General features: G+C 42.8%; 1 protein-coding gene across 1 annotated transcript; it reads left to right on the top strand.

Annotated features, from left to right (window-relative positions):
* Window positions 1-6584: 6584 nt before the first annotated feature.
* Window positions 6585-10391, top strand: LOC133905502 (ureide permease 1-like). Its single transcript, XM_062347308.1, has 7 exons — window positions 6585-6712; window positions 7890-8189; window positions 8335-8473; window positions 8574-8748; window positions 8987-9030; window positions 9118-9239; window positions 9742-10391. The coding sequence occupies exons 2-7, from the start codon at window positions 7953-7955 to the stop codon at window positions 10273-10275; spliced, it is 1251 nt and encodes a 416-aa protein (XP_062203292.1). The 5' UTR covers window positions 6585-6712; window positions 7890-7952; the 3' UTR covers window positions 10276-10391.
* The last annotated feature ends 793 nt before the right edge of the window (window positions 10392-11184 follow it).

The raw sequence follows: 11184 nt of genomic DNA, 5'->3' as shown, positions 1-11184 counted from the left end.
GGGAGGGTGAGGACAGCGAGAAAGACGAGGAAGATACAAAGGGGGAGGGCGATGTAGAGAATGAGGGTGGCGGAGAGGAGGAGGATGCAGAGGGGGAGGGTGATGAAGAGGAGCACATACAATGCAGAGGGGGAGGGTGATGAAGGAGGAGCCACTACCAAAGGAGGTTCTGCTGACCCCATCAGCATCGGCAACGATGATAATGATGACAAGGACGATGATGAGGGCGCGAAGATGGACCAGGAGAAAAACCTGCCCCCGGTGACATGGACGATGGCAACTACATTGATGACAGTAGAAGCGCTGGCTTTGTGATCAGCCATGCTGCATCCCTCGGTAAATGTCCCGATATTAGAACTAATTACGATTACAATCGTGGCTGCAAGAGGTGCCACGGCAGTTAACAGCACCAAAGCATCATCGCCTTTTATTTAATTACCTTGACATGGATTATAATCCCTTGTACCTTGAATATGTTTGACATTTTAGCTTTCAAAAAGTGTACTAAATATTTGACATTTTAGGACTCCAAGGCCATATTTTGCATGTTTTTCCAAAAATAGCAATGCTTTTGTTTAATAGCCACTTTGTTGGAAACTGGTTGGCGCATGTGGGCTTAGGCGGGGGGGCTTACACATGCTCTTCTTGTATTGGCCGATGTGCATAGTGATCAAGTTAGGGTATGAGAGACGAACGATAGGCGTGAATTAATGAAGGCGATTAAGGTTTTCTTGCTTTCATTGGCTGACGAGCCTCTCCTCTACTCCTAGCGTAGAATGATTAGTTTGCTGGTACCCCATCATCTCTCACATACAACATGGAAATAATTCACTATTAATCGACTAGAATATCTTTTATTATTAATTTAATTAATAAGAAGATGTTGGAAAACTCAAGGTATCAGATAACACTTGAAAACAATTCATTATTAATCAAGAAAATTTAAATAAAACCATATTAATTTTCATCTAATTTGGATGATAATAAATACAATAATTTTACTATAAATAATTAAATAAAGCCTTGTTAATCAAGAACTTTAATATAACCCATATTAATTAGTAATTTTAATATACTAACTAGTTAATTAATCAAGATATTTATATGATAACTAAATTTTCTAGTTGGTTGAAGTAATTAACCGACTAGGAAATTCCATTATTCCAGTCAATTATGTAGTAGAAACCTACTAGGACACTCAATTTTTCTAGTCGGTTGATTTGGCCACCCGACTAAGAAAACATTTATCCACTTGGTTCATGTATGGAACCGACTGGATAAATGCTGACCAATATATACTCAGCTGCCTCCAATGGCGCATTATCCTCGAGCCCTAAGTCCTAAGCCACCTATTGCCTCACCAAGCTCCCGTCACCACCAACATCCCCAAGCCCTCGTTGCTTGATGTCGTCCTCCTCTAACGAGGCTGACATCCCTGAGCCACTGCCACTGTCGTCCTCCACCATGTCCTAAGTGTTTGCTGCTGTTGTCCTCCTTCACCGAGATGAGTACACCACCATCACCGTCGTTCTCCACCGACATCCTCGAGTCTATTGTCATCGTTATCCTCCACATGGGGTCCGGGAAAGAGTCAGCCACTGAGCCCAAACTCGGCTCTTTCTTTTTAAGGAAACTAGATTTTGGTCAACATATTGTTCTGATAGCTACGATATGGTATAATGTTTATGACTCTAACTATGTGGTAGATCCAAAGTTGTATATGACAGTTAGGTAGATGGGTGAAAAATTGTATGTTCACATGGTAATCAGACAATTGTCAAGGCTTTTGTCATTCTTGTCAAACCAGAAACTTCAGCATGGGCATAGCTATGTAGCAATTGACTCATATGTAAAGTTGTTAACTTGAACTTCCTTTGTTTCACAATATATTTGTAATACCTCAAAAATGCGAAAATTCAAAGGTTGACCAAGGGACCCGCGAGGAGTGCAAATTTTGACCTTTTAAACCATTGCTCAGATGGACGATTAGAGACCGTGGGTGCATAGATCTCATCCAGATAAATTCATTTTGCTATCTAACGTCCCGTTTGGCCACTTAGTGAAGCCATAGCCATCCCAATTAATCAAGATCATTGGTTGAAAAGGAAAAAACAAAATAAAAAGGGGATATGGTTGGGAGGATTAGTCCTTAGCTGATCCCACTGATTCGTCTGAGCCACCCGACACCTCCAACCCTTGCACCCGCCGCCGCCTCTCCAACCCAGCCAGCTGCCCGCTCTGGGTCACCACCGCTGTGACAGGCCGCGTCGCACCTAGCCACTGCGCGTGGCTGGACGAATGCGTCTAGTGGGAGCTGAGGCATGGGAGGGAAGGGGGTGCAGAGAGGAAAGGGGCTGCTGGCTAGGAAGAGGAAGAAGAAGAAGAAGAGGAGGAGGAGGAGGAGGAAAGGGAAGGAGGAAGAAGAAGAGAAGAGAAGAAGGGGATTTTGCGAGTTAGCTGGATTTCGCTATTGATTCGTGATCTCGCTCCAAAGGTGTGTTCTTCATAGTCCTTAGTTGCTTGTAGATGTGGAGATCGGTTGTTTTTGTCGTTGGATTAGTGTTTCGGTAATCTGTTTAGCATGCAGTGAATTAATTTGAATTTGAGGTTTAATTAGTGTCAAATTCGACCATATGGTTTACACAAAAATTGTAGATCTCATTGATATCTTTCCGTTAGCATCAGTCTTGCTCATTTTGGATTGGCGGTTTAGAAGTAATTGATAAAACATAGTTGTTGTCCGTTGATAGTGGTTCGAGTGTTGTTTTGTTGTTCGACTTCGAACTCGTTAGAGGAAGTTCTTGCTTGACATCTTGCAAGCAAAGTGGTAGATGTATCTCCATCGATTTTGATATCTCCTTATTGCGGGGTTTTGTGGCGTAGGAGCGTGTCTCCTTTTGCTTTTGTTGTTACGGCGTTTTGGTGCTAATTTATTCACTTGTTCAGGTGGTGTCGTTTCGAGATGCAACTAGTTCCCACCCTCGTCGTCAGTGAAGGCAAGTGAATGTAGCGGATGGCTACGCTTCAACTTGTTATTTGGTTACCTCAATTTTTTAATTTACCTACTTACTAATAATTTATTAAATTATATGTGAGCAGCGACTTATTTTATACCTTCTGAAGAATTGATATTTTCCCTAGATTATGAGGTAAAGGAAATGAGATTTGTCTTCTCTCTTACAGTTGTTTTTATTCCTCGAATGCGAAGCAAGACATATGTACTATGTTGAAATTATGCCATTCGATTATTCATGATGTCGTAATATTTACTTTTTAAAGTTTACTTGAATTCTTGAATTAAGAAGGGAAGTAAGTGAGATTTCTCGCTTTGAGGTTATTCATTAATTATAATGTGCAATGTTAGAAGTTATGTTGTTACCTATGCATGAATCTTATCATATATATGCATCTCATGCATTGAAAGTTATGTCGTCGTCTTATGGTTATGATCATACCGATACAACACCGTATGTTACCTAAGAAAAGATACAGTACACACCCTTACGTTACCTGAAGAGGGATAATGGTGAGGAAGAGCATATCATATACATACATACGCATTCATATGGATGCATTTACTTTAATTGCTTCGATACCGTTTATATGTTGTAATGAAGTATTTAATATTGTTTTAGTTGATATTGCTATGGTTAAACATAGCTACGGATGATAGCAGGTGGTTGTAGTTGTATTGCCACGCCTAATCATGTTTTCCAAATATTGTTAACCTATTCAGCTTATTATCTTTGTTAAAAATGATTGTTTAATCAAATGTAGCTCAATAGCTTGTTAAAGCAATTCAGTTGCTTAGGTTTTTGTAGCTCAATAGCTTGTTAAAGCAATTCAGTTGCTTAGATTTTTTAATTTCACCTTGCTATATTTCCAGATGTGTCTCGAGGTGACATCAAGCATGCGGGATGGGTAGCTGCACATTATTTGCACAATCACCTTCATCTTTTGGTTTATTTATCGTATTATCTTTCTGGCGATCTTTAGACACTTTTGTTGTTTAGTTGATATGTTGTGGTACATTTGTATGGTCGAGGCTTGTTCTTCGTTTGTTAGGATTTATATGTTACTACTGTTGTGATATATAATTTGTTATTTATCTTTATACGTAATGATGCCAGTTATATATACCTCCAGTTATACGGGAGACGCTGTCGATTTTTTTTAAGATTCAGCAGTATTGTAGATTAGTTTTAGTAACAATTCGAGCTTATGGTGGTCCCCTGATTATCACAATATTATTAGCGCGAAGACGATAAGTCTAATTAAACATAAGCTACAACCATAGGATTCTGCAATTTTTTAGGTTCAGAGTAACCTATGTCTTGGATGTACGACCATGTTCAGATGCAGATAACCATGACATGCCGACAAAAGAAACGAGTCTTCGATCAAATCATTCTTCACAGATAACCACGGGAGACCATGCCCTATAAATAAAGTCCAAGCGACGGCCCACACATGCCAATTGAAATTGCCTGCACATAACTATATCTCAAATTGAAGTATAAATATAGGTCTGTGCAAAGAGAGTTGTAATATTAAATAAGCAAAAGAAAACAAAGAGAGAGTAGATAGCTGCGTTCCTCAAGATAAGAGCTGGTGCGCGCGTCTAATTTAAACTAACTACGACAATGGATGTGCTCGATCAAGGATTTATACACGTCATTTATAATAGTGTATATGTTTTGAGAGTAAAAAATCCATACCACAATAAAACTTGTCTTTTTTTATTAAAGAAGAAATTGATTATGCATAATAGTTGGTTTCTGGCTTTAATCCCGCCACAAATTAAGAGCGAGAGTTAAGATCAATTGCAGGTAACATTAACTAACTGCGGCGGCGGACGTCTCCGCCGTTCTACTCTTCTGCTGCTCGCCGGCGGTGGAATCCGTCGACAGGCAAGAAAGCACACCGGTGTTCCATCGATCGACAGAGACCAGATGCACTAAGATAAACGCCATCGATCGCCCGGTAAGCTTTCTTGTCTTCCTTGCTACTGCCACGTTGGCACCCGGCTGCCATCCAGCGCGCGTACATCACGTCGGCGATGAGACGGGTGACCCATGCATTGCCGATTGTAATTTACGCTTGGCCTTCGGTGTCGCTGGTGATCAGTATTCGGTATCTTTTTTCGACCTTTAAATACAATGTCATAATGGGTTATCTTTTTTTATAGGTCAAGTTTTTTTTATAAGTTTCACCTGTAAGGTTGTTTCTGCAACCGGCAGATTGTAATTTACAGCTGTTCATATGTAGTTTCAGAATAAATTTTCCTGTATGCATTTGGGCTGTACATGTAGGAACACAATTGCTTTGAGTTTAGGTTCCTTTTTGCCCTAGAGGTTTTCCTAATCCTTAAGTTGTTTTCTATAAAATTCTTGCATGCTAAAATGGCATTAAAATATCTACATGTGTTGTTGGCCGCTACAGTACCACACGTCTACACCTCTGTTTTGCAATGTTTATCTATTTTATTGGGAAATATCAATATTTCACTATGTTTATTTAGGAAAACACAACTGTATTTTTGGAATATGTTCATTTCTACCGGTACTTTCATGTTGTGAAAGAAGTTAAGTGGTTGTACCGTGTGTTCATTATTCTCTATTGTTTTTTCTCTCAGATTTAGTTTCTCTTTCTTTAGGAGATCCGATTCAGTGCTTCCTTCGGCATGTGCACCTTTTTCTCTTAGATAATTAAATGAAATGGACGGGAGGATCACTAAGGTAGGAAGGGCAAGCAAGAATAATTTATATTCACGGTACGTTGGTGGCATTTTGTGGTGTATATTGAGCGTGATAATTTGCAAATACTTCATTCTAGAATACTCGGTTATGTTGCAAGTGCAATCTTCTTTGTTATTTTCTTTCGAGGAAATATGTTGTCTAACTACCATATAGGCCATACCTAAGATTATTAGCTTGTAAAATAAATGAAACGGTTTTCACGCATACTTGCAATTTCAGGTACTTTTACAAAATACTCTAAGCTGTAGCCAGTCATATATTGCTACCTCTGTTTTGTAAAAAATAACCTCTTCTTTTTTTGCGAGGTGAAAATAACCTTTTTAGCATGAGAGGAAACAAGCATTTCTTAGATGATTCATCCTAAGTAGTAGCTAGATCCCAAGTTAACTAGACGCCCTAAAGGGGAAAAAAAACTGCATCAGAGAGATTAGATCTGACAAGAATAACGGATTACTTCCTCCGTTTTTCAATACTTGTTACTTTTGACTATTTTATTTATTTTTAAATACTTGTCACTTCACGTTTTTAGACGTAGTTTTCAATTTTATACTACAAAATATTTCTTATCCACTTATTTACGGTAAGTTCTAAAATATTTTAACTAGTTTCTAAGGATATTTTTGTCATTTTATATTTAAAATTTGTACTATCTTTAAATATATTTTGGTATGCGTGTTTAGTTGAAAGTGATAAGTATTGAAAAACTCCACCTCCTAGTCATCAAGTTTGTACACTGGCTCGAGTGGGACCCACGCCAGCCACTCGCAATCTCCATTCTCCTCATCGCATATCCACTCCCAGCTCACTGATGATGAACCTTCCAGTCTTCCAGAATAACACAAACAAACACAAGCACTACTATAGTAGGCCTACACATATTATTATTACTACCACATATACACACGCTGGCAGAACCATAGCAGCCAAGGCTTCCAATCCCTTCTTCCTGTTTGGTATGTTGCATCTCTGCTTTCTTTTTCTTGTTATGTTGGATCTGACTTGTTTCTCCAGTTCCTTTGCCTCGTTGCTTTCCTTGTTATGTGTTTCTGCTGTTCCACCAGGATCTTTGCTTGGTTTCTGAATTTCGATTGGTTTTCAAGGTTGGAAGACATGCATGTGCATTGGTTTCTGCAGTTCTTGCGAACAACAAGCTTTTCTATTCTTGCTAGTGATGTGGTCCTAGTGCTTTAATGTTGTCCTGGGTTTTTATTTTGTAACAGAAAGCGTCGAAAAGAGCACAGATCTATGTAAATCATGCTCTTTGGTTGAAATGTGCATCTTTCTTTGTCTTCTTCTTGTTTGTCAAGTGAGCGTTTATTCTTGTTGCGCAAACTACGGCTTACTGTGTTCAATCCAAAGCTGTTCTTTAGCCCTCTGGCTTCACGTTTACAGTACTGAAGATCAGATGCTGCTGATAGATAACGTGTCTGAAAAACAATTGTTCTCTGTAAACGTGAAGCCAGAGGGCTAAAGAACACGGCCCTCTGGTTTATACGTTGTTCTTGAACAATTGTTCGGCTGTAAGCCTCTAGCTGTAAACTTGTCTTTTGCATCCTTTTAAGTTCGTTTTTGGATTCAGAGTTTCGGCGTTTTCGTATCTCCTTTGGCTTCTTGAGCAGTTTCAGTGTTTTTCTTGTATAAAGCCAAGCAGATGCAGTGTTGTATTTTACTCCATGTACATGAATGCTGACTTCATTTGTTTCTTTTTTTTTTCTGGCAGAGTTCTTGGGATTTCAGATCTACCAACCACTTGTTGCACTTAATTTACTACATGTAGCAGCTTCTCTGTTAATTTAACATAACATAAGCTATTCTAATTCATCTTTAACCTGTCTCCTGAACAGTTTAAGATCTGTGTTTTCTGGGCATTGTTCGTAATTTGACTTCAATATTTATCATGTGTTTAATAGAGTATTGTCCTACGTCACAGGAATTCTCCATTCATGGATCGAATTGAATTCTACATTTTTCCTTTGTTTTTCTGTTTTTGAAGAAACTTCAATTCTGCTCAGAAAGTTTTTTTTTCTTTGTCAAATTATAGTATAATTTTGCTCATAACTTCACATGGTTTGTTCTGATTAACATGATGTTTACACAATTTAACATGCCTGACAAAGTTTCTTGGATCAGGTGAGGTGATCCTGCCACTTTATTGGCCATCACCAGTTCCCGGCCGCCGGAGCAGACGCCGAGATGTACCTGGTGAAGGACATCAGCGGCGCCATCGGCCTGATGGCCGTGGCCCTAGTGCTCCTGGGCACCTGGCCTGTGGTCCTCGCCGTGCTGGAGCGCCGGGGCCGGCTGCCGCAGCACACCTTCCTGGACTTCTCCATCACCAACTTCCTCGCCGCCGTGCTCATCGCCCTCACCTTCGGCCAGATCGGCCCCGACACGGCGGAGACGCCCAACTTCCTCACCCAGCTCACTCAGGTCACTATCATCCATTTCAATCGATTGACCAGTTTGTTGATCTCATACAGTTTCCAATATTTCAGACCTGAAGTAGAAACATTTCTGGAACTTTGGTTTTGTCGGCACAAGCAAAAATGTTCTGAGTTTCAGTTGAACAATTCAGAATAACTGGCCTTCGATCATGTTCGCGATGGCGGGCGGCGTCACCCTCAGCCTCGGGACACTGGCCACGCAGTACGGCTGGGCGTTCGTCGGGCTTTCGGTCACCGAGGTCATGGCCTCAAGCCTGAAGGTTGTCATAGGTACCTACCTCCACCCCCCAGATGCATATGGATGTTTGAAGCTGTTGTAGCCTGAATTGTGCAGAACCTGGAGATCATGTCACTGAAACTTGTCTTGCAGGGACAACACTGAACTATTTCCTCGACGGCCGGATCAACAAGGCGGCGGTCCTCTTCCCCGGTGTCGGCTGCTTTCTTATTGCAGCTATCCTTGGGTCACTTGTACACTCTTCCAATGCTGCTGACAACCTGGAGAAAATGTCTAGCTCCTTGGTGAACCACAGCAACAACAATAGGTAACACAGTTTCCTGCCTATTTCTGGTTACTGTTGTGTTCTGCATGAATTTCCGACAACGTATCTCAACTGGAAATCTTTAGAGTTTCAAGAACATTTTTATTAACTAATCGTTTTTTTCTAAGAGTAGTCTTCATATCAACAGAAAGTTTTTTCAAGTATATTGCGATGGTTTGTGCCGAATTGCCATTACTTTACCTGCACCGTGACAAAATGTGATTTGTGCAATTATCCACAGGAACACTGCAAATGGAGAGCTAACCAAACACCTCCTTGAGAAAGGTAGTAGTGAGGTCCATGAATAAACTCTTGTCATCAGTCTGAAACTGATCCAGCAAAGACTTCTCATCTTGATCTTTTAATTGGCAGAGAGTCCTACGGATCTTGAAGAAGCAAAGCCTGACGTATCACAGGCTACTCAGGCGCAGGTGAAAGCCGCGGTAGGCACAGCAGAGTTCCTATTTGATCTGGAGGAGAAGAGATCAATCAAAGTAAGTATCTATTCAACTTTCAGAGTAATACTCAATACTCATACATTTGAAGGAAATCTCAAATCTGGCTTACCATAATCCAACTCAAGGATTTTAGTTGGGTGATTAGAAATTCATAGTGCACCCAGAAGAGTGAAAAATTCAAGTGCGCAATTTGATCAGAACATCAATTTCCACACAAGCTCTCCTGTACATCTTCAGAATAGGCAGCAGCCAATCTCTCCTAGTAACATCAAGAAACATGATGAAACAAATTAATTTCGTAGCACATACGACGATTGATTTGAGATCCATAGTTTCCACCTGGCAATCTGAATTTGGCCCAATTTTGCTAGCAATTGATTCTTGTTTGATAATTACTCTAGATTTACCTCAATTTTTTTATCTCCACTCAAAGTACATTTCATAATATAGTTCATTTCACAAAAATTTCTAATTCAGTTGATTGGTGATCATTAGTACATTTTTTTTCTGACAGAATTCTCTGAACCTCTCTCCGTAGGTGATGGGCTCCCACACGCTGCTGGGCCTCGGGATCGTGGTGTTCGCGGGCGTGTTCTACGGGCTTTTCTCGCCGGCGTTCAACCTGGCCACCAACGACCAGTGGCACGCCCTCCCCGACGGCATCCCGCACCTGGTGGTGTACACGGCCTACTTCTACTTCTCCCTTGCCTGCCTTGCCGTCAGCGTGGGGCTCAACGTCTTGTTCCTCTACCGCCCCATGGTCGGCGTGCCACGGTCCACGCTGGCGGCCTACCTCCGCGACGGCGAGGGCAGGGGGCTCGCGTTGATGGCGGGGATGGTGTGCGGGCTTGGGAACGCCTTCACGTTCATGGCGGGGCAAGCAGCCGGCTACGCCGCTGCTGATTCTGTCCAGGCACTGCCACTGGTGAGCACGTTCTGGGGTGTGGTGCTGTTCGGGGAGTACCGGCGATCGTCGCGGCGAACATACACGCTGCTTGGGAGCATGCTCCTCATGTTTGTCGTCGCCATGGCCATCCTCATGGCATCCTCCTCACACAGGAAGCCTCTGTGATTGTCTGACTTGACTAAGAGTTTCAGACAGTCTTCTTCGTTGTCATCGTCTTCTTTTGGAACCTCATTTCGGAAATAAATTCAAGTGTAACAAAAGAAATCATCTATAAAAATAATAGCGAGGAGAGGAGCACTGGGGCCTCGTGTTGTCCCCCTCGGGGTAACCAACCACCGCCGCCTAGCGTTCCCCTCTCTGAATCCCGCCCGGCCGCTGCCACCATCGGCGGTGGCCCCTCCTCCCCCTCTCTCTTCCCTCCTTTCTCCTCTCCTCTTCCCCCTCCCCCCTGTCGACGGGTTTCTCCATTGTGTGGTGTGGTCCGGGTCCGTGGCGCTCGCCGAATCCGCCCTGGCCTAGCCGGATCTGGTCTCCCGCTGGGTGGATCTGTGTCCTGGTGGCTGGTCCGTAGCAGTTCCATGTCTCGCTTGCTTGCCATGGTTGTCCACGTGTTCCTATGGGACACGACCGTCGTCTCCTGTTGCGCGGCGGTCTCCTATACCCGAGGCATGCGTGCATTGGTTGGGGCACGCTGGTGGCCATGGCGTCGTGGTGGCCTCCATGGTCGGTTCCTTGATGGGTGCCTCTGCGGTAGAGGCCACCCATTGCGTGGCGGATGTGCAGCTGTGTTGGTGCGCCGTGTGCAGCCTTGTTGGCGGCCACCTGCACTGCCTTTGTTGTTCACTTGGGTGTCCTGGTGAGATGGCCTGGCAGCCGCGGGCTTGGCAGGCTTGGCCTACCTTGCTGCGCTTGTTGGGCCCGTGGGGAGCTTCACGATGTTAGGATGGTTGTGGGATGGTGCACCTCTGTGGTGGCAGCGTTGCTAATGCTCTGGTCATGGCCCATGCGCGGGCTGGCATGGCTTGTTCCTCCTTTTGTGCAGGTTTCTAGGGCAGAGTGTCACGAGTGAAAGCT

The sequence above is a fragment of the Phragmites australis genome, chromosome 22 (assembly GCF_958298935.1).
Source record: "Phragmites australis chromosome 22, lpPhrAust1.1, whole genome shotgun sequence".
Taxonomy (NCBI): domain Eukaryota; kingdom Viridiplantae; phylum Streptophyta; class Magnoliopsida; order Poales; family Poaceae; genus Phragmites; species Phragmites australis.
This window is presented reverse-complemented; position numbering and strand designations above follow the sequence as displayed.

Excerpts from the sequence above, each read along its gene's own strand:
- LOC133905502 (XM_062347308.1), top strand. The coding sequence starts at position 7,953 with ATGTACCTGGTGAAGGACATCAGCGGCGCCATCGGCCTGATGGCCGTG. Across the intron at positions 8,474-8,573 it reads AAGCCTGAAGGTTGTCATAG|GGACAACACTGAACTATTTC; the intron begins GTACCTACCTCC and ends CTTGTCTTGCAG. Across the intron at positions 8,749-8,986 it reads AACCACAGCAACAACAATAG|GAACACTGCAAATGGAGAGC; the intron begins GTAACACAGTTT and ends AATTATCCACAG.